Source organism: Electrophorus electricus, chromosome 17 (assembly GCF_041902795.1).
Source record: "Electrophorus electricus isolate QZ-2024a chromosome 17, ASM4190279v1, whole genome shotgun sequence".
Taxonomy (NCBI): domain Eukaryota; kingdom Metazoa; phylum Chordata; class Actinopteri; order Gymnotiformes; family Gymnotidae; genus Electrophorus; species Electrophorus electricus.
The window spans coordinates 9,050,796-9,075,000 of NC_137513.1; the positions used below are offsets into that span (position 1 = coordinate 9,050,796).

The window sequence follows — 24,205 nt, forward strand, 5'->3', positions numbered from 1 at the left end:
TTCTACTGGGACTCGGTTTTAATGTGATGGGTTCTAATGAAATGGTTCTGTTTGCATAGTTGTAATGGGATGGTTCTAATTTGATATAACTTAATGGGATTGCTCTGATAGCGTTTCTTAAGGAATAATTCTAACATGATAGTTTTAATGGGATATTACCTAAGATGGTTTGATGGGATGAGTTCAAATTGAGTCTAATGGACGTATCTACCTCTGTGTGTTCAGTATAGTATAACAGGCACAGTGTAGAGTCACACACACAGTCATAAAGCCAGTTATCAGCATGTCATCCCAGACATATTACCATAATATTAATCCAGAATTGAAAATGGGACACACTGGTATAAAGTGCCAGTAAAATTGAATCACAAAAAACATGCCATAACGAATTCTTTGAATACACTATTTGTAGTGATTTAAGGTAGAAGATGTATCTGCATTCATATTGAATTTATATTAGATCCATGCTGCCACCCTGATAGTTAGGTAGCATCATGTTAATGCCACTGAATGACAAATCCAAAGCTGAATGATTGCCATCTGCAAAGTGTCTTGCTACAGCAGATTTGGGATCAGCTCTGAGGATAACACTTTAAATGTTCATTAATTCTACGCTGTGTGCACAACTATTAGGCAAGTTGTATTTTTGAGGATTCATTTTATTATTGAACAACTACAGTGCTCTCAGTCAATCCAAGATGTTAATAAACCTCAAACCTGAATATTAAGAAAGTAAAAGTGAGGTTTTTGCTTTCTTAGAATATCTATGTGTGCATAATTATTGGGCAACTATTAGTGTGCAATTAAAGTGAGAATAATAAACCTCAAAATTTACAAATAAACATTTCTGATATTTAAAAAAAACAAAACAACAACAACCCTTTGTATGCAGCAGCAACCACAGCCTCCCAGACACTGTTCAGAGAGCTGTACTGGTTTCCTTCACTGTAAATATCCCATTTAAGAAGGGCCAACAAGTTCTTTATAGGGTTTAGGTCAGGTGAGGAAGGGGGCATGTCATTATTCTTTCATCTTTAAGGCCTTTAATGGATTGCCACACAGTGGAGCACTTAAATGCATGCAATGGAGCATTGTCCTGCAAAAAAATCATGCTCTTCTTGAAAGGTGCAGACATTGTCCTGTACCACTGCTTGAAGAAAGTGTCTTCTAAAAACTGGCAGTAGGTTTGGGAGTTGATTCTCAGTCCATCTTCAACCCGAAATGGTCCAACTAGCTCATCTTTAATAATACCAGCCCATAGATGTACCCCACCTCTACCCTGCTGGCATCTGAGTCGAAGTGGAGCTCTGTCCATTACTGATCCAGCCACGGGCCCGTCCATTTTGTCCGTCAAGAGTCACTCTCGTCTCATCAGTCCATAAAACCTTTGAAAAATCTGTCTTCAGATATTTCTTGGCCCAGTCTTGATGTTTCACCCTATGTGTCTTGTTCAGTGGTGGTCGGGTTTCAGCCTTCGTTGCTTTGGCCATGTTTCTGAATACTCAACACCTTGTACTTCTGGGCACTCCAGGTAGGTTGCAGTTCTGAAATATGACAGCACTGGAGGATAATGGGTTCCTAGTTGTGCACATTTGATTCTTCTCAAATCTTTGGTAGTTAATTTGCTTCTTTTTTTTTCCTCATGTTTCTTGGGGCCCTGTTTACTATTTGCAACAAAAGGTTTGATGATTCTGTGATCATGCCCCAATGTCTAAGCAATTTTAAGAGTATTGCATCCCTCTGAAAGACTTTTTACAATTTTTGACTTTTCAGAGTTAGTTCAATCTCTTTTTTGGCCCATTTTGCCTGAGCAAAAGAAGCTGGCTAATAATTCTGCACACCTTGATATAAGGTGTGGATCTCCTTAGGCCACACCCTCCCTCATTATACAAATAGGTAGATATAATTACTAGAGCTGCATGTTATAGAGTAGTGTCCATCCTCCTCTGAGCATCATCACATCGTGGGATTATAACCGCAGATTAAATTGACAGATTTCTAATGATCCCTTTGATCATGTAGAGGAAAAATCCAGGGTATAAGACAGTGATCTGCATTAAGTGTGCCAGAGATCTGGGGTGTTACTGAATATGTTGAGCGCATACAGATTGTTAGAAGTACGAAAACATAGCAATTCAAAATGAGCACATCACAGGTGAAGAACCTCAGGAAGCAGGTTGGGGATATGTGCAGGTTGTCAGTTCAAATGGCTGATCTGAGATTATGACAGAAGCTCAAGGGGGATGTTATGGTAGAGTATTCAGTAAAGTCTCAGGAGCACCCAGGTGAGCTTGTAGGCGTCACACCCTGAGACGCCAGCACTCTGCCAAACCACCGCCGACAAGCTTGTCGATGTAGAACAATGACCTCAACATGTCATCTTATCACCACTCACTGCATCCATGAACCTGCTAATCTGCACTTTTATTTGAAGAAATATATATTAACCAAAGGCCTGACTAACTAGAGAGACCTTCAGCATAAACTTAAAGAGAGAGATTGTGCCTGAGTCCTGAATACTGACAGGACTGTTAGTCTGAAGGTTGTTAGTCTGTAGATCACGCAGACACATATCCCTATATCTCCCCCACTTTAATTTAAAAAGTTCTAGGTACAAGAGAAGGAGATAAAGAGATTGTGTGAGGTGTAAATTAGGTGAAAGCTGGTGTTTGTCATGCATCAACCTCCGGTACCTCAACACTCTAATCTCTCACATCACACTGGCTGAGAGAGCAAAACTTATCATCCAATCAGCATGCTCCATCTCAAATCCACCTGAATTCACTGCAAGCAATCATAGCACATGCAAGCCATTATCCCCTTGAAACAGCTGCCATGCGCAAAGTGTGTGAATGCGCATATTTGCATTTGTGTGTGAGAAAATAAAAATGACATCTTCTGAGCTGCAGGGTATGCGCGCCCGTTTTCAGCGATGTTGGGTGGAATAGTTGGGGAAAATATAAAAAGAACATTATTGTCACAATAATGTGGATTTGTTAAGGATATAAACGGTGTCTAGTTCAGTGACGTGTTCTAGTTCTAGTTCTAGTGCTGCATACAGCACTAACTAGGGATTGATGGCGTGTGTTTGTGAATGAGATCAAGCCGGCAGACCCCTCCACTCTCCCTCATCATCTTCACTGACTTCATCCACTGTAGATTTTGGCACAGAGCTTTGCAATTCTGACTGTGCAGCAACAACTACGAGTCTAAGCAGAATTGTTTATTTGTTCGCGTGTTGTGAGTCTGTATTCATGCGCATTTGGTTGTTTGTGTGTGTCCTTTTGGATGTTTTGGGTACTTTGGGGTTTTATTCAGTGTAAATTGAATTTAATAGAATTATTTAATAGAATTGTGTCTTCTACATTTTGTCGACTCACTACTCTCTGCAGTGTATTTCCACAACAGCAGGAAGTCATGCAGAATTGAAATTTGAAATTATTCTTAAAGAAAATTAGAGCCTTATCACAGTTTTTCACAAAGTCATGTAACGCGTGTCGGCCCGAGTGCCGCAGGGCGAGGGGCAGGACGAACATTTATTACATAAATGACAGCGGCACTCACAGGTATTACAAAAGATAAACATGAAACGATTTGACATTTAAACAAACACAACACACAAGAACACATCTGACACAAACATGTTACAATCAGGCATTACGTCTACAATGACCAACAACGCCGCACACCCTGACGTGAGTTTAAATACACACAGACAAAACGAAGTACAGGTGTGCGGAGGCGTGGCCACAAACGAAAGCCCTCCCACTGCACGTGGCTGGCCAAACCACATGCCTCGCGGGAGGCGAGCGTTCCATGACAGTCATCATAATGCTAATTTCTCGTGTTATTATACCAAATGTTCCTCCCATTTTGTCTCCAGTCTTTGCCTTGCAGTTGGCTGTGATTCAAAAGCCTGATAAAGCACTTGTCGTTAGATAATGGGGATATTGTACTTCCTCTGTCTCCTCAGGATTCACTGAGAAACCTGTTCTGGGGAATAGTATCTGCTTTATTAATACATGGAAATATGAATATGAGGCATTAACACCAGGTGTGAGCCACAGACATTTTTAAAGATGTGCCAAAGGTTTCTCACTGGATTTCTCACTGATTCCTGGGACCTGTTAGAGCCACTCCTGCAATATGGGGGTCACAGCCTCAAGTATCCCTATCACCACTGAGACAATCTTAGTGTTAACATTCCAATTTCTCTTTATTTTCTCGTTCCTGGTATTTCTTCAACTTCCTGAATGTTTCCATCAATTTTGCCACATCTCTTACCATTGCTGTTTTCTGCATCTTATCTACGATCACCATGTCTGGTTGGTTCGCCAGTACTTTCTTGTCTGTCTGGATCTGGAGACTGTAGAAGATCTTAGCTTTATCGTTTTCCACATATCCGTGGCTCCTCCCATATAGGCTGGGAGGCCAGCTATAGGCCTTGCATACAGCGCTGCCTGTAGTGTGTGCTATTGCCACCAGCATTTTGTATCATGCTGCTAAGTGCTGAATTCTTTCACGGGCTTCTTTGCACAGTCTGAACTTTGAGGTGATGTGTACTGTACCACAACTGCTTTGAATGACCTTGCGCTCAGTGCTTGTTCTTGTGCAACCATGATTGGTGCTTCTGTACTGAGTCAGTGTCTCCTTCTGTCTTGGCATGAAAGTGAATGTCATCCATGAGCCGGTGAAGCTAGCTCCGCTCCCGGATCTGTATACATACCCACTGTTACTGGTGATCTTGCCAAGGAGATTTAGTTTGACGCGGAACAGAGAGGATCGGTATAGGCTTTAACACACCGGCATGCAAGCGATAACGTTCATTTGTGCCAGGAGCATGTTCTCTGTAAGGGTGTCTGTATTAGCGCATTTAGCTGTGTGTTTAGGAAGTGTTCGCCAGGTTCAGCCTGGCGGGATGTGTGCATGCGGGGCACTTACTAAGCTTTTCGGTTCACACACAGTGTTCTTAAAAATATACAAACATGGCAAGATTGCAACAGTTTGTCTTCTCCAATTTTGTATGCATTTTAATTTCATGTCCGTGTGCGTCTAACACAGGCATGGTTCTTCTCAGGAAGAATGATGTCTGATTGCGCAGTTTATCTCCGGCTATTCCTTCTCTCTCAGTACATACCCATCTAACTATAAAGACTAAACAACCCCACTATCTACCCCTGACCCACCCTCTTGGCCCATTTTCGATCTCCGACAGTTTCTCCCCCCCCATTCTTCTTCCTCTCCACTGTCTCCGTGCTCTATCTATCCTACCTGAAAGCACACGTGCATAGCTGTGGAAGAGAGAACCTCGTGCATATGGTCTCTCAGGCCCCATGTGAAAGAGCCTGACACACGCAGACACAGCAGATTTAAACGTGATGGCTCGCTGAATGATGTGGAATTCTGCTCAGATGAGAAAAAGGATATCCTAAGCACAGTCTCTTTCCTGAATGCATTCTCAGTAACGACAAGCCAAGACCGTTACATGTGAGGTGTTAGTTGAATTTTGTTGTTCAGTATTACAAAAAAATCAATACAATTGAAAATCTTTTAGATTTGTATGTTAGTTTGAAATTGCTGTTGTTAAAGAGCTTTAAAATGAGCATTTTTATTATATTCCAGTGTGTGTGTGTGTGTGTGTGTGTGTGTGTGTGTGTGTGTGTGTGTGTTGTGAGGGTGTTGCTATTAGTGTTTTTATCCCTAACAGTTGATTGCGTTCTTATTCCCAGGGGGAGACGTCAGAGCCGTGTTTTGGGCGAAACTGCGGCACATGTCCATGTCCCCTGTTCAAAGGAGCCAGAGTAAGCAAAAGATCTCATGATGACCTCATATCTGCATCATTCTAATTTCACAGTCTCAGTATTCTTACATGACTATCAAACTGGTTATTCCTTTATTCAATTTAGCCATATTTCTGCTTTTGGAACTACTGAAACACAATAACCATGCCTTTAGTAAAAGCTCTTCTGAAGGATGGTGTCAGGCTGCTGTTTCTGTTATGTCCATTATATCCTGACCATAAGCTAATTATTTAACTGGTAATGAGCCAGCTGGTAACAGCTGATTTGGGTTCACATTCCAGAGTTGATTTTATCTGCCCTACGTTTCAGTGGCCTTGCTACTCTCATACAAGTGTTCTGCTGGTGAGCCGAAGTAGGAGAGGTTGCAATCTCCATGGATACAAACACTCCAAATATAAACAAGGCATTTAGAGATATTAAATGTAGTGCCATTGATTACTGAACCTTGCAATCATTTATTAATAAGGAGAGTCTGCTGAATTGTTCAGTGTTCTAGAAGTATTCAGAATTCCCCACAGAATTTGTGGTGGTAGCTACGTGTGCTTGCTGAAAGCTTAAGATGGGGGTAATTTAACAGTAATTATTTACTATAGTAATTTACCATATTATTATTATTATTATTATTATTATTAATATTATTAGTAGTATTAGTAGCAGTAGTAGTATTATTAATATTATTATTGTTGTTATTATTATTATTATTATTATTATTAATGTACTATAATGTTAACAAAACAAGGCACTATAATGCTATTCTCATCTCCTGCATCTCTCTTCATTAACTAACGTTACAGTGAGCTCTTCCTCACTGCGTCTCTTCATTAACTAACGTTACAGCGAGCTCTTCCTCACTGTGTCTCTTCATGAACTAATATTACAGCGACCTCTTCCTCACTGTGCCACTTCATTAACTAACGTTACAGCGAGCTCTTCCTCACTGTGTCTCTTCATTAACTAACGTTACAGCGGGTTCTTCCTCACTGTGTCTCTTCATTAACTAACGTTACAGTGAGCTCTTCCTCACTGTGCCACTTCATTAACTAACGTTACAGCGAGCTCTTCCTCACTGTGTCTCTTCATTAACTAACGTTACAGTGAGCTCTTCCTCACTGTGCCACTTCATTAACTAACGTTACAGTGAGCTCTTCCTCACTGTGCCACTTCATTAACTAACGTTACAGCGAGCTCTTCCTCACTGTGTCTCTTCATTAACTAACGTTACAGCGGGTTCTTCCTCACTGCGTCTCTTCATTAACTAACGTTACAGTGAGCTCTTCCTCACTGTGCCACTTCATTAACTAACGTTACAGCGAGCTCTTCCTCACTGTGTCTCTTCATTAACTAACGTTACAGTGAGCTCTTTCTCACTGTGCCACTTCATTAACTAACGTTACAGTGAGCTCTTCCTCACTGTGTCTCTTTATTAACTAACGTTACAGCGACCTCTTCCTCACTGTGTCTCTTCATTAACTAACGTTACAGCGACCTCTTCCTCACTGTGTCTCTTCATTAACTAACAATTGTAAGATATTTTTCAGTGTTCATCTGCATTGAGGAAGCAAACATTCAGCCTCACAGATAAAAAAATTAACTTTATTGTCATCCACTTGCATGGATAATGTATTCTAATGTTAGCTTAGCTATCTTAGTTAGCTAGCTAGGTTCCTTACATGCTTGCTAATACCGCTAATTGCAACCTCTAATTGCAATGGTTGGGTCTCCATCATTGACAGCATTGTGCTAAGATAAACTAACCTAACAAAGTTAACTTGAATGCATTGGTTTTGCACAAATTTGCATGGAGGTGTTGTGCTAATACTTATAAGGCTAATACTTAAATGCTAATACTTGATCATGTTTAGATGCACGGAGTGTGTAGAGAGAGAGGCTATTCACTGTTACGACTGTTCAGTGATGACATTTCAATGTTCTACACTTTTCAGTGTTGTAGACTGTTCAGTGATGTACACTGTTCAGTTGTGGCACTTCTGTGTTATAGACTGTTCAGTGGTGTAGACTGTTCACTGGTAGAGTTGATTGCTTTGTTTTTCTGAAATATCTGATTGTGGATTTAAGAAATAACCAGGGCTGGCTTCATTTCCATTATTGCAATTATTTGAAATAGGCAACTTAGATTTTTTTTAAAAATGTCACAAAATACAACACATGCAATAGGTCATATAGATAAAGCATATTCGTAGCCACTGTCCCTGGTTTGGTTATTAAAAGAGAACAAGACAGCTTGTACAACAAAGAAAAAAGTCATTTGAATTGAATATCCATGAATATCCAGCTGTAAATGAGTGGCCCTGTGCATATATGCTCATATCTGATCATTTGTGTTTGAGCATGTAATTAAATATAAAATCATAGAAGTATTTTTATTATAACCTGCACTTGAATGTTCACAACTTTGTCCTGGTTTAAGCCAGTGGTTCAACTTGGTATTACAAAGTTTGAAATCATTCCATGTCTTTATTTCTGATGGTGAGCTGTTCCATACCTGTACACCCTTAACTGTAAAACATGACGGACCAAAAGATGCACTTCACAGTGATATTCTGCAGTTGTCATTTTTTGCATCATCTAAGTGACAATTTCTGGGAAAAGCCTATGTGTAAAATTATATGGAAATGGTTCAAATTAACCAAACCTTTTAATTACACTGTGATGCCATTTCACTGGTTTCATTATTTTCCAAACCTGTTTTAATCGTGACACTAGAGGTTAAATTACTGAGAAGCCTGGCCCCAGCGAGTATGACATTTCTTATAGGATCATGGCATGCACATACAGGCCGTAACTGGAATGCAAGGTCTTGTCAGTCAGAAACAAGTCAAATTCTTTATATATGAGTTATATTTTAAATTGGGTTCCAATGCGACTTCTAAATATTTGAACTAAATTCCTTAGTTTCCTTTTGCGCAACACATGTAATACAAATTCTTTGTTTTCTCTGTCCTATGGTAAAAAAAAAAACAAAAAAACATGGAAACTATTTTAGCCAGCCAATTATCTGTTTTTTATAACTGGTGTAGCCAGTCATATTTGGTGGATAATGGCTGGCCAACCAGATTTCACCAGAGAAAAAAAAAAAAAATTTTAATCCATATTAGACTTGACGAGTAGGTGTGAATTTAAAATATAATATAATATAAATATAAATATAATATTCTGAATATTTAGATGACTTCTGAAAAGCCCATTTGATTTAGTCATAGATTCCTATATAACCTTTGCATGGTTTACTGTTTGAAAGTCAAAGATTTTTTTAGTTCCATATATTTAGTTTTTTAGTTCCATATTCCATATACAAGGCTCCTTTTCCATTACATAATTTGAACCTGTGTAACATTTAACATTGTTTAACATTCCCTGTTCCACTTTTTTTTACATGTGCATAAGTTCAGACTTATTGAATCTCTCCGGGCAGAAAAAAAAAATGTCATGGAGATATAAAATAAAGAATTCTTGAAGAATATGTAAATGAGATTGTTCTAACTCATTGTATCTCTCCAGATAAGAGTCAATATGAACATTATGCTGTTTTAGAGGAAGCATATCTCGCATGGAGTCTTGGCAAAAAATCCCTCTCTCTAGCCACACCAGGGCCTCCCTACTCCTCACTACTCCTCACTACTCCTCACTACTGGTATCTGTGTTTACTGGTGTAACAGCTTTGTATGAATTCAGTATTTGTATGAATTCTCCTTTTGCTGCATTAATTATGTATATTTGACCTGGTGGTTTGGTGACTGATTTGTCCAAACATTGTCCTAATTTTTTAAATAAGCCTTACTCTGTTTTATTGAAACACAGCACACAGGCAAGTGTACACGCATAATATGTACACAAAACCCATTCTCATATATGCGCACATTAATACATGTTCACATAACAACACACACAAATGTATATGCATATACAATCAGTCCCTTACACACACAGTCTTGCTCGCTGTATGCCATAGTCTGGCACACTGACCCACCTACCTGCTTGTCGCTCCAGGTGTGCGCCAAGCCTCCGCAAAGCCCATTAGCATTCCCCCAGTCATCTCAAGCACGTGCACACTGCTACTGCCTGCAGCTCCTGAACAGAAATTCAGATAAGGGTGAAAGGATTAAGTTTAATAATGAGGGTTCTGCTGGTTTCTTTAGCATATTTGTGAGCAAGAAAGGAATGTTGCCGTGTGTGTGTGTGTGTGTGTGTGTGTGTGTGTGTGTGTGTGTGTGTGTGCGCAGGTGCGTGTGTGTATGTTTGGTGGGTGGGTGTGTATTTGGTGTGTGTGTGTTTGTGTTTGGTGTGTTTGTGTGTGTGTGTGTGTGTGCAGGTGCATGTGTGTGTGTTTGGTGGGTGGGTGTGTGTGTGTGTGTTTGGTGGGTGGGTGTGTGTGTGTGTTTGGTCTGTTTGTGTGAGAATGTGTGTTTGGTCTGTGTGTGTGTGTGCGTGTGTGTGCTTGGTCTGTTTGTGTGTGCGTGCGTGTGTGCGTGCGTGTGTGCGTGCGTGTGCGTTTTTTAGTTTAAATGATATCCTTTATGGTGGGAGTGACATATTTACGATGGTCTTGTTAAAGACCTGTATTCCAATTATAGTGCAGGATACAGTTAAGAGAGAGAACACAGGAGCTTAAAGAAACTCTCTCTCTCAAGCACACACACACAGACACACAAATACGAAACTACGAGATTCATGATATACCAGATCTAGCCCAGACATGAAAAAAGAACATTAGTGAACCAACAGCATCACAGGGTCGACTGTCCACCTCACAAAAGCAAAGAGAACATACACACCAGTTCTGACCCGGCCTCTGCACATCTTATTTAACTGTGCAGGGCCAATCACGTTCACCAAAGAGAGCTGTGGGTCTCGCCCATGCAATGTGTGTGAACGACATAAATGACAAAGCATGAGCAGTCCTTAGTGACTATGAGTGGTGAATGATGGTGATAATCTTGTGCCTCATACAGTTTTATATAGAATAGAGAAAGCTACATGCCTTATCAGTGGGACAGATGAACATGACTCGGTCAGCAGTCCGAGTCCGCTGTCAGAAAGCTTTGCTCCCACAGCCTGGCTCCTTGCTTTTGTTTTCTGAGACATTCTTCAAGGGATGATCTCACTGCTGTCTCCTGTTTAGTGGGAGGATGAGTCCACGTCATTTAAACAGAGCAAGTACAATGCCCACGTGCACACAGGGAGCATGATGTGTGCTTCAAAAAAGATTCCAAAAGCACTCGGCTGAAAAATGTGCGTGCAAGAGTAGGAGCAGCTTTCAGTAGTGGTGTACTCAATGTGAGTGCATTGATCTTCATGAAGGACATGGAAAAGCTGAGGGCAGGGTTTTATCCTTGTTTGTTTTTAAATAACTCTTTGGCAAATTTGTAATTACACCCTGATACCTCTCAAAACCCTAAAGGAAAAAAAAAACATTTTTAATTGTTCTCAGCTGTCATTATCACTGTCATTTCTACATGGTCCAGTTGAATTTGCAAATCAAGAAACGTCTCTACAAGGAGGTGGTCCTCCCTGCCTGTCAATCATGTTGTGCATGCACAAACAGCACATAACAGCATAGGTTAAGGGAGGGGCTTTGGAAAAACATGGGGCACATGGATTGAAGGCAGGGGGTGGACTCCATCAGTGGCTAATGAAGATCTGAATGGGATTCTACAGAAGTAAAGCTTTATTCATGATTTTTTAAAGGCTATTATCATAAACTAAAGCTATGAAAGAAGACATTTTGGAAATAAAACTGATATAAAAATAAAATTGGACTGAGGAAATTTGCCTCCGAACTGAAATAATATTCAAATAGTAACACACGTTTTTATTGTAGTGTTAGACTTTAGCCTTAAACCATGGTAGTATTTTCAGATTGTGGTGAGAAAAGAACCTTCAGAACTATAACAATACCAATAAGTAGTGTGATCTGGATTATAATAGGTGGTAGTCTACTGTTTATGCATTATCCCCTTACCAGACCTGCTATAACTAGAACATCAGTGTCAGTCTGCGCTGACCTAATTAGCCAGTGGCATGCGTGACTATTTTGAATGCAACTCCCAGATGAAAATACCTTGTGGATCACATCCCTTACTTTGATGAGGGCAGAGAGGGAGTGAGATGGGAATGCAGTGTATTCTCCATTGGGACACAAACTAACCAAGGATGCACTGCGGCGAGCAGAATAAAACAGGAAAAGAAAAATGACAGAGCCACGCAACGCAGCAGTTTCACTCGCGATGTGCTTTGCACCCAGGATTGAGGAGTGGTTTGCAGCCACAGTGCTTCTGAGGGCATTAAATAGAAAACAAAGTTGACAAATGAGGCACAGGTATAAGCTGTCAACAATCAGGTGATTGGGAGCAGGGCAGGTGCAGTGTGTGTGTGTGTGTGTGTGTGTGATAGTGAGCATGGCCCTCATGTGTAGTGCCTGGCACACCGTGACAGTACAACACCCCCCCCACTCACCCATCCACACATTCAGTGGAGGATGGTGTACATACCTGCATACTTGGGTGCCAGCTTCTCATACCTGACAGCGGGCTGGTCAAAGGTCGGAGGGTTCCACGGGTACAGCGGAGGCGGGAACACCAGGACAAACTTCCTGGGAGTGAGTTTTGGGTGGAGTAGCAGGGAAGATAGCAGCACCAGGTCAATAAGTGCTTCTGACAGGAACAGGAACAGGAATTTCCATGGTTCCTGGTTTAGTCCCTCCACATGCCCTTTACCCTGTGGGTGGTAGCCTACGGTGAGGCTCACCATTACAGCGAGGAATCCCTGCCATACCAAGGAGGGGAACTGAACACCCCCCCCCCCCCCAAATGATGACCACGAGGATGACCAGTTTTCCCTCAGAGGCCAGGAGGTCTGTGATAAAATCAACAGTCATGTGAGATCAGGAATGATATGGTGTAGGGAGAGGGAACATCTTATCGGCACGTAGTGTGCCTACATGACAACACATGTTTAACTATGTCCTTGTGCATCACAGGCCTCTCTGTGGTTTGGAGGTACTCCAGGATTTTATAGGCCATTACGGTGTGCCACAATCATGCAAGCCAGTGCCTCCCGTCCTCAAAGGCCGGCTTCATTGCCAGCAATTCCCGGTTGGCAACCCTGTAATTTCACAGTGTGGGGGTCGGCTTCTGGGAGAAGAAGGCCACTGGCTTGAGTTTGGACTCTTCCCTTGTCTGCTGGGACAGATAGGCTGTTACAGAAGTGGCTTAGCGAAGGCCTTCTCCAGGGTAGCTAAACCCTCAGTTGCTGCCCGGGGTCCACTTTAAGCAGATTGCCTCTCCATGGAGATGGTCTGTCAGGGTGCTAAATGACCAGATGAACCACTTACCAAGCTGTGCAGGCCTCCCTGGTAATGTAACCCAGGAAGTTCACCTCACAGAGGTGAAACTCGCACTTCTCCAGCTTGCAGTATAGATTATTGTTCAGGAGAGTGCTGAGTACCTGCCAGAAGTCATGCACATGTGGGTCATAGGAGGGTAAATAGATCAAAATGTCATCGATGTAGGCGACAGCAGATCTACACAAAAACCTCTGCAGAAGGTTATTAATGAATGCTGGGAAGATTGTACAGTGGCTTGGCCATACGGCAAAAGCAGGTAGTCACAATGTCTTTACCTAATGCTAAAGGCTGCTTTCCACTCATTGCCTTCCTTAATCATTATCACATTATAGGCACTGCACAGTCAAGCTTACTGAAATACAGTTTCCCCCTCAGCTGCTTCAGAGCAGCAGAGGCCAGTTGTAGTGGGTAGGGGACCCTAATTAACCATGCATTTAATCCCCAGTAATCTAGGCATGGCCTCAGGCCACGATCCTTCTTTTTACAAAGAAGAAGCTGACTTAGGCCGACGAAGTGGAGGGGCAGATGTAGCCCTGTGCTAAAGCCTGGACGCAATGCTCCATTACCTGCTCCACCTCCTGGGAGAGCGGGTAGACCCTGTATTTAGGGCGTACAGCCCTCTCCTTTAAGTTAATGGTGCAGTGATAGGCACGACGGGGAGAGAGATGGAGGGGATAAAGACCTCTACTAGGTCCTGATAGGTTGGTGTTGGTTGGTGTTGTGCTCCTCTGGGCTCTCCACAGAGGTGGACAGGAGGGGTGCAATCTTCTTCTGGAGCCTGTGCTGTCGACAGGCGCGTGACCACCGCGTGATTTGGTTACATGGCCGCGAAACGTGTGAGTCATGTTTGGGTAACCAGGAGAGCCCTAGCTGGATGGGCTGGGAAGGAGCAGGGAACAAATAAAAGGAAATGTGCTCGGTGTGGCTGAGCCTGTAACCGGATGCAGGGTGTGGACATGAGTGAAGCTTCCCTTGCCCACGAGACCTCCATCCTGTGCATGAACCTGCAGTGGTGACCCTTACATATGTTCTAACAAAGAACCCTTACATATGTTCTAACAGAACCCTTACATATGTTCTAACAAAGAACCCTTACATATGTTCTAACAAAGAACCCTTACATATGTTCTAACAAAGAACCCTTACATATGTTCTAACAGAACCCTTACATATGTTCTAACAAAGAACCCTTACATATGTTCTTTACAAAGAACCCTTACATATGTTCTAACAAAGAACCCTTACATATGTTCTTTACAAAAAACCCTTACATATGTTCTAACAAAGAACCCTTACATATGTTCTTTACAAAGCACCCTTACATATGTTCTTTACAAAGCACCCTTACATATGTTCTTTACAAAGAACCCTTACATATGTTCTTTACAAAGAACATATGTTATAACAAAGAACCCTTACATATGTTCTAACAAAGAACATATGTTCTAACAAAGAACCCTTATATATGTTCTAACAAAGAACATATGTTCTAACAAAGAACCCTTACATATGTTCTAACAAAGAACATATGTTCTTTGCATAGAACCCTTACATATGTTCAAACATCTTTTTTAGCACTACTCCGAATTCATGTCATTTTAATAAGCATAAGATCCACAGCCCCACAGATCCACAGCTCTCATGTAATTAGGCTAACATTCTTACACTAACATTTCCAGTTATACTATTACAGTGTTATATGAATTGTGATCCGCAGATCCTTTAAAGGGATTTTGATATTGGTCTGCATTTAAGTGTGTGTGTGCGTGTGTGTCTTTGTGCTGAATTTGCTCAGCTATATTTTGCTGTGCTTATCCCTGTCTTGACGCAGCTTGTGTGAGAGAGAGAAAAGGAAAGAGTGTGTTGGTGTGATTTAGTGGGTCTTCAGTGATCATCGCAGTGCAGTGCTTGTTCTGAAAGACTGTAATCACTCTTCACACACACAGGTGTTCTTGTGCCACAGTCACTGAGGGCATGCTTCATTTAACAGCACAAGACCTACTCACAAACACGCTTGTCAAAACCTCACGTCCGCGGACCTAGGACTACACTCGAGGAATTTGGACTTCCGTTCTGTGATGTTTACTGATCATTCATCGTGTCGAATCTGTGAGAACCACACAGCTGCTGTCCTGCATAACGTGGCAGAGGGTTTCAGATTCCATGGTAAACGCTGATGACAGAATACGATACCAGAAGCAAGATGTACACAACTCTAACTGTTGCTTGTGATAATGTTGATTGCATGATTGTGAATGTATTAACCTCTGCTGGCATGCAAAGGTCCAGAGGGTGTTATTTAGTACTGATCGAGTCCTTCAAGCGCTTGCTTGCCAAGATTGATATCTTAATACAGGTTACAAAGTAAGTTGCACTTGTTTAGTCAGTGGACCTACTGGTATTGAAGGTCGGAGGTTAAAATTTAAGTTGCAGTCAAACACACCTATCATCCCATTTGTCGCTAAGGCAACATTAAATTTAAAGAAAAATCAGTCACCAAAATCATTTGTTGTATTTGTGTTGTCATGTCTGTGTTTGGGTAATTCCACAAGTCTGCTGAAGCCTGCATCCCAAACAGTCTCTCCGGATGTTCTCAAAGTGTACATCCCTTAAGGTCTAGATTAACGTCAGGATTAGACATTCAGTCCAGAGGACTGCTCAATCTCAATCTCAATACACTCACAGATTCAAAATCACGCTGAATGCAGTTAGAAATCACTGCTGTATAAAGAACTTGTATAATTCATAACATAAAGACCTGATACAAGGCGCCATAATGCGTGTGGCCCGAGGACCGAAGGGCGAGGGGCAGGACACACAGGCTCCAGTGAGGTGGACAAACATTTATTAACATACAAACACAACGGCACTCACACGTATTACAAACAAGGAACTTGAAAAGGTTAACGTTAAACAGACATGATAAACAAGAATACATCTACATTAACATGCTACGTCAACAATAACCGGCAATACTGCACACAGTGACAAGAGGTTAAATACACAATATACTAACACAATACAGGTGTGTGCAGGTGTGGCTATGAAACAGGATCCTCCGACTGCACGCGGCGGGCCAAACCACGTGACTCGCGTGCCAGGTGCAACAGGTACTGTGTTACAAGATGTGTTAGAGTTAGGGTTGGGGTTAGAGGTATAAGTGGTGTGTGACCAAAAATATGACTTAGAAAATAAGGTATAAAGTAAAAGTTTTATTCTAGCAAAAACTGGAACAAGTGTTTTAGACTAGCAATGGCAAAGTCGAACTCAAAGTCGGTTATTTATATAGTGCGTTTTTATAGCACATGCCGTCTCAACGCAACGTTAAAAATGTTTGGGTCCAGATCCCTAATGAGCAAGCCAGAGGCAACAGTGGCAGGGGAACACTCCCTGAGTGGATTAAGAACTAAACTTTGGGACCAAGACTCAAGAGGGAACCCATCCTCCTTGGGCAGCCCAGTTTACAATCAGTTCATACTATTAATACTATTTAAAATAATAAATAAGATAATTCACAAAAAAATGAATCTAGAGAGTTATATCCTCCCCTAGAAAATAAGGGTGTTTTAAAGTTGCATGCTGTGAGGTTCTGTTTAGTTTTGAGACTACTAATGTCTGTTTTCACCCGTTATAGACACCTGCTGCTCACTTGCTGCCTATACTGTCTCTCACGCTCAATGGCAGAACAGCAGGGGAGACACACGAGTCTGCTTCTGTACCAAACGTGGCACTTCACACCATTTGCTTTCTCATTTTAATATTTCCTCATTTGAATTTCATGCTGTTACTGTATGTTTCCAAGCTAAACTTCAAATTATTGTCCGCTTGGTCCTTAAGGACACCTCATAGAAAAACTGGACATCCTTCTGAGGTTTTGCCCAACAAACAGGACCTCTATCACTCTCCTGGGAGACTTATTCTCCCTTCATAGTTAGCAGTTCTCAGAGTTAGCAGAATTCTCATGCCTCATCCCAGAGTTGTCAACTTTTGTCCGAAGCTTCAACCGCTCTCCTTCTACACACAAAGCAGGAAACCTGCTGGCCCTGATCTTCAGCAGGACTACCTTAGCAACTTGACCTCTCTACACTGTTAAGATCATCACACCCAACTTACGCTCCATCCACTACATTGTTCCTTCATTCCAGGCTCCAACCCTCCAACCCTATCAACCCTCCCCTGAGCCAGTTTCTTCTATAGCACTGTAAACAGCTACCGACAATTTCCTCTCTTGACCTTTTCCCAAATACCATAACTCTGCCAAGCTTCCTGTAGGCCACTACATGACTTGTAGGATGTCTGAGGTTCTGCCACTGCTACTTCTGCCTAGTAACCGCACCTTCTGTCTCCTACTCCCCAGTATTCTGCAAGCATCCAGACTATCTCCCAAGACCTTCTTTGCTTCATTATGTAAAATAGCTGTATAATACTGGGTCACTTACCAGTTGCCTTAAAGAATGCCACACATTCTGGAAAAAACACTGAAGTGGTTGTACAAAGGCCAAGGTCAGTAGGTACTGACTGATCTCTTCTTTCTTTGTTCTCTAACACTCTGAAAGGAATTTTCAGTTGTCTCTCCAGACAATCCCAAGCAGTCTGGCTTCATATCAGCAAATTCCACAGAAACTGTCGTCTATGCAGTTGCTGGACATCTTCCGGTTGATCCAAACTGTCATATGATGTGCTCCTCTTAGACTTTTCTGCTGTGTTAAACACAGTCAGCCACCGTATTCTACTATCCATCTTCACTATTGCTGACATCATTGACTTAAGATGCTGTCAGACTAAAAGTAGCAGGTGCTGCGCTTGCAGTGCATGTCGGCACAAGTCGCATTTCACACCGCTCGCTGTCGATCATAAAACTGTGCAGAGCTTTGTATGGCATGATTGTATGGAGGGGCGTGAGGCATGAGGGAGAGGCATGAGGAGTAACAGAACTCTGAGCAAACCTAAAGGTAGTGTTGGCCGAGGTAAACCTAAATGGCATGTGATGTCTACAGGGACACATGGCAATAGACAGTGGCATACTATATAAATTGTTATATACTTTTTTTTACACTTTATCAATGACTGTTCTCTTAATTATATTAATATCATAATTACGATTAACTGAGACTGTGACGAGGGTGAGGCAGGACGCAAGCACGAGTCAATGTGATAAACAAAAAGAGGTTTATTAAAAACTAAAGTAAAAATACAAGAAGTATCAACAAGTAAGAGTGGCGAGTGCGAATAATCGCAGCGAACAAAGGGTCACAAATGACAGCAGCAGGATCTCGAACAACGAACTCACAACAATGCACAATCACAGAGTGAGACGATGGGACATTTATACACACACACACACACACGCGCGCACACACACACACGAAACATGATAATGGGGGAGCGTAATAGAGACCGTGAAAAGAAATTTCCAAATTACCTGGTATGTCATTTGATTTAATTTGTAATTAATTTTTTTATCTAATGCCCTTAAATCGATGTTTACTTGATTTAAACTAAAGCAGTCCCTAAAGCACGTTTTTTACTTATCAAAGTAAAAACCTATCACTTGAATACTTATCCAAGTGTATGCGCATGTGTTTTTCTCTACTTCCATGATTTGATTTCAGTACCAGAAATATACATTCTACAAAATAAAATAAACTAAAGCATTTTTCCACATTATATCAGAGACACTGCCCTACTGTCAGTGTGGACAGGGGAGTAGTTGGGGGAGCTGGCCTGAGAGTTGAGCCGGCGTCGTGGTGTCTGTCAGCCATTGACGATTGACGATGGCATAATCTATTGACCCAGGCATACTTTAAGAGTTTAGTTTTATGCTAGTGGAGAATCTTTTAGAATGTATTTGTCTCCACAACAAAAAAGCCCTTATCTGAAATTAGATTTGTTTGATAGCTTCTGAGGCCACTTCTTCTAGACTAGTTTAAATGTTAATGACCAAAAGTCTCAAAAATTAACTTGAGCCCACAGCTATTTCCAGGCTTTCTTCCATGTCGGTGGGATCTGCCAAACCGCCAATGCTCCTCTATTGGCCATGGTGATATTTTTTCTTCAATACAGCATGCAAAAGTTGAAACTTTGAACTTTACCTGACCCTGCGTTTATGCCACGGACTCAGTGCAGTGGAAAATCGCAAAGTTGCTGCATATTCCATTGAAAATAATGCGCTCTGTGCCCATTTTTCTGAGTTTAGTGTGAAAGCAAATTTGGTATGGCAGTGGGTGGTACCTTTCCTGGAGTGGCCTTCATGTTATCTTACAGCTACGTCTGCTCCATGCAGGCTCTCTACAGGCATCCCACAAGGCTCAGTGCTTGGAACCTTTTCTCTCTTTATCCATCCTCCAGGAGAGGTGATATCCTTATGTGACTTCTACCACTGCTGCACTGACGACACTCATCTTTTTTCCCCTTCCTCAAATGCCAACATCTTGATTTGTATTTTGGAATGCCTACCTGGCATCTTATCACAGATGGCTGCCCATGACCTGAAGGTAAACCCCAGTGAGACAGATCTTGTAGATATGAAATGTAGTCCTAGCCATGCAATGGTTGGGTTGTATCCTTTGACACTTCCCTTATGTTGCCATATAAAAATGCAGCATTCCAGGGCATGGTGGTGGACAAGAAATTGAGATAGATAGATAGATAGATAGATAGATAGATAGATAGATAGACAGACAGACAGACAGACAGACAGACAGACAGACAGACAGACAGACAGACAGACAGACAGAGTGGGAGGTGCAAGAGAGGTAATTCTTGTGGGAAAAACCTACTATTAATGTCCGAACAATCTAACCCCCCTTTTAGGGGTGCGTATGTAGATCCCAGTGTGTGTAAGAATGAAGGTGTGTGCAAAAACATTTGAAAAGTGTGCATGCATTTATATGAGTGAGCATGGGGTTGTGTCTGGTTCTGTGTGCATACTTGTGTGTATAGTGTGCATGCATACCTACATGCACACTCATGTTTCCATATGTTGATTCATGTACATATCTGTACATGTTTGTGTGCCCTTTTTTCAGCTTAGGAAAATATTCAGTTTATTCATTCACAGAATTTCTCATGTTCTATGACCATGGCCAACATTCTCAAGTAGATCAGGTAGTAATACATGCACACATACTTTCTCTTGCTCATTTTCCCTAAGGAAGACTAGAGAATTTAAGTATTATCTGTTTTTTAATTGAATACTTGAACATTTAATCTTTGAAACTGCTAAATATTTGATTGCGACTTGCAGCATCGACTAGTTTATATTTAACATAAGAAATTAAATGGGGTCATTCCTTTCCACCAACAGACATAACTATGAATCTTTGCCAGATAACTACTGGATCTTACTGAAAGCTGCATGCACAGACTTTGGACAGGATGGGTGGGGAGGAGAGGAGAGGAGAGGAAAGGAGAGGTGACAGGAGGGGAGGGGAGGAGAGGTGATGGGAGGGGAGGGGAGAATAGGAGAGGTAACAGGAGGGGAGGGGAGGAGAGGTGACAAGAGGGGAGGAGAGGAGAGGTAACAGGAGGAGAGGGGAGGAGAGGTGACAGGAGGAGAGGAGAGGTGACAGGAGGGGAGGAGAGGAGAGGTAACAGGAGGGGAGGGGAGGTGACGGGAGGAGAGGAGAGGTGAAAGGAGGGGAGGAGGGGAGAGGTAACAGGAGGGGAGGGGAGGAGAGGTAACGGGAGGGGAGGAGAGGTGACGGGAGGAGAGGAGAGGTGACAGGAGGGGAGGAGAGGTAACAGGAGGGGAGGGGAGGGGAGGTGACGGGAGGAGAGGAGAGCTGACAGGAGGGGAGGAGAGGAGAGGTAACAGGAGAGGAGGAGAGGAGAGGTGACGGGAGGGGAGGGGAGGAGAGGTGATGGGAGGAGAGGAGAGGTGACAGGAGGGGAGGAGAGGAGAGGTAACAGGAGGGGAGTGGAGGGGAGGGGAGGGGAGGAGAGGTGACGGGAGGAGAGGAGAGCTGACAGGAGGGGAGGAGAGGAGAGGTAACAGGAGAGGAGGAGAGGTGACAGGAGGGGAGGGGAGGAGAGGTGACAGGAGGGGAGGGGAGGAGAGGAGAGGTGACGGGAGGGGAGGAGAGGTGACAGGAGGGGAGGGGAGTAGAGGAGAGAGACTGTGCAGAATTCTTCTCTCACGTAACACTGCGATAAAGTATTGCTATAAAAATAAACTTGCTCACAAAAGATGGGATTTATTTGCAAACACTGAATTTTTATTTTTTTTGCAAGATAACATTTGAAAAAACAAAACAAAACAAAAGTTCTGAAAGATGAGGAATTCTGACATCTAATTGAAATGAGTGATGCCTTTTCCGAAATGAAGGTCACTGAACAATGACTGCAAGTTAAAGGACTTGGGGGTTGATTTAATAGCATTAATAAAGGAGTGAAATTACACTTATATAGCACCTTACGAGGAACGGAAGGACACAACGGTCCACACACAGCTTTTATATCCAGTCACATGCTGAGCAAAATGCTTGGTACAGAATACAAACTCAAAGACAACCAGCTCGCTTGTGTAAAAACAGACAGACCACAGTCAGTACGGGTGGGCAACTGTGTCTCATCCACCCTCACCCTCAGCACTGGAGCTCCTCAGGGTTGTGTCCTAAGCCCCCTGCTCTACTCACTGTACATCTACGACTGCACAGCCACTTCCAGCTCCACCATCATTGTCAAGTTTGCTGATGACACCGTCGTCATGGGCCTGATCTCGGACAACGATTGGAGGGCCTACCTGGAGGAGATTATTTCCCTGGCACCAGTTTTCCAGGTGTTTAATCTCCTCCTAAACGTCAGCAAGACAAAGGCGCTGATTGTGGACTGCAGCCAGAAGCAGGAGTGGCACTACCAACCTGTGAGGATCATGGAACCACGGTGGAGAGAGTAGACAGTTTCAGGTACCTTGGAGTTCACATCTCGCAGGACCTGTCCTGGTCCCGCCACACCAACTCCCTGTTACCACCTCAGATGCCTAAGAGACTTCAGACTGCCCTCCAAGGTACTGCGGAACTTCTACGCCTGCACTATCGCGAGCATCCTCACGGGGAGCATCACAGTCTGGTTTGGGAACAGCACCAAGCAGGACAGACAAGCACTCCAGAGGGTGGTGTGTTCAGCAGAGCGCATCACTCATACAGAACTTCCTGACCTGCAGACCATCTACTACAAGCGGTGCCAGACCAAGGCCAGGAGGATTGTGAAGGTCCCCACCCATCCCAACAATAGGCTCTTCTGTCTGTTGAGGTCAGGGAGGCGCTTTCGCTCCCTGAAGACCAAGACAGAGAGACTGAAAAGGAGCTTCTTCCCACAGGCCATTCGGGCCCTGAATCAGGGAAACTGATAAACTGTGGGGACCACCACCATGTAACATAACTGTAAATATGTTCAGTTACCGCCATGTAACATATAACTGTAAATATGTCAATTACAAGATGGAACTGTACATTCTGTACATTGTGTACATACATATATACATATCCATATATACATTGTACATTGTGTATATAAACATAATATACATATTGTACATACATTAATATATTTTTGTATATATATAGAATATATATTCCTCTATGCACCCCTGTTTTTCTTTTTCCTCAGTTTGGACAGAGCACTCTCAACCATTTCACTGCGAGTTATACTGTGTATGACTATGTATGTGACAAATAAACCAAACTTGAAACTTGAAACTTAAATACGAACACATTACCTCCATATATACCATAAATTGATCTCTCCAAAAATGGGAAAGAATGTTCTCGATGCTTCTAGGATCATATATACCACAGAGAAGAACTTACACATTCACATATATGCCTGTTCATCCTCACCATGAAAGCCCAAATGTTTGGACTGTGTAGACTTTGCAAATTATATTTACACATATTGAAATAAATTTTTAATGAATGTATTTTGTTAACTATATAACAAATTTTATTTTTAGCCTGTTGTCTTCTTAAATTGTAGCCTAATTTTACAGCACTTAAGTTGATCTTGTTGTCACTGAAAATGTGTTATTGTAACAGGGAGCTAGGCAGGACGCACAGACTTTCTCAACCGGGTAGGACGTTTCTAAAACACAGACGACAAAGGTGGCACTCACATATAACGTCTACCATGAACATGACAATACAATTAACATTAAACGAAGAACGTATACACATTAACGGTAATTACACAAACCGGCTACAGCGGGTCTCGCAAAGATCGACATTAACGTGGAGGGCGTGGTTACAAACACACATGTGAATCCCCTGCACGTGACTCGTGGGGGGAGGCACATTCCGTGATAGTTATATAACCAAGGTCTTGTTTTTTTGAAGTATATTTACGTAAACACAGAAACACGTGTCAACTTTAGTCAAACCGCTCATTAACTAACTTATTAACTCATTAACTTCCTGATCATTACACGCTTGCTGTACATTGAATCCACTTATATTTATTAGTTCCTTCAAACTGGTCACGGAGTCCCCTTGTGTAACAACTGAGCCTTTAAGGTTGAGCATTTCTACTGGTACACCTCAAAGCACAAGTCATCCAGCAGCCATGAAGGCCTTTGACAGGAATCCACTTCTGCATTCTGCATTCAGCGTCTGCTCCTGGGCCCAGATCAGTCATTAGTTGCAGGGATCGATAATGTGTCCTCTGTTTGTAGGGATTACCCGGTGCTTTAGGGAAAGATGGCCTTCAAGGACCACCTGGTTCTCCTGGTATCCCAGGGCTTCCTGGAGAGAAAGGACATCGTGGATATGAAGGAATCCCTGGCGTGTCTGGTCCAATGGGAGAAAGTGTAAATATCCATATGCATTCACACACAAGCATATGTTTTTAGGCCGCATTTGCAATGCAGGTAAAAGTGGCCAAAATCCAATTTTTTGTTGATGTTGGGTCATTGAGTCACAATATCTTTTAAACATGGCCTATATCCAAAATTAGCCTGAACAGATCATGCTCCCGAACTGACCCACATGCACACAGGAGCAGTGCTTCAGGTGACACATTCATACAGATGTAGACAATTATGTGGCCA

The 24,205-nt window shown here is 42.4% G+C and overlaps 1 protein-coding gene across 1 annotated transcript in view; it reads left to right on the forward strand.

Moving 5' to 3' along the window:
* col4a4 (collagen, type IV, alpha 4) overlaps positions 1-24,205 on the forward strand; it is a 58,185-nt gene that overhangs the window by 5,923 nt on the left and 28,057 nt on the right. Inside the window, exons 4-5 of the mRNA XM_081700347.1 lie at positions 5,730-5,801; positions 23,831-23,965. Of these exons, the coding sequence (XP_081556473.1) occupies positions 5,730-5,801; positions 23,831-23,965 (207 nt within the window). The remainder of the gene's footprint in view (positions 1-5,729; positions 5,802-23,830; positions 23,966-24,205) is intronic.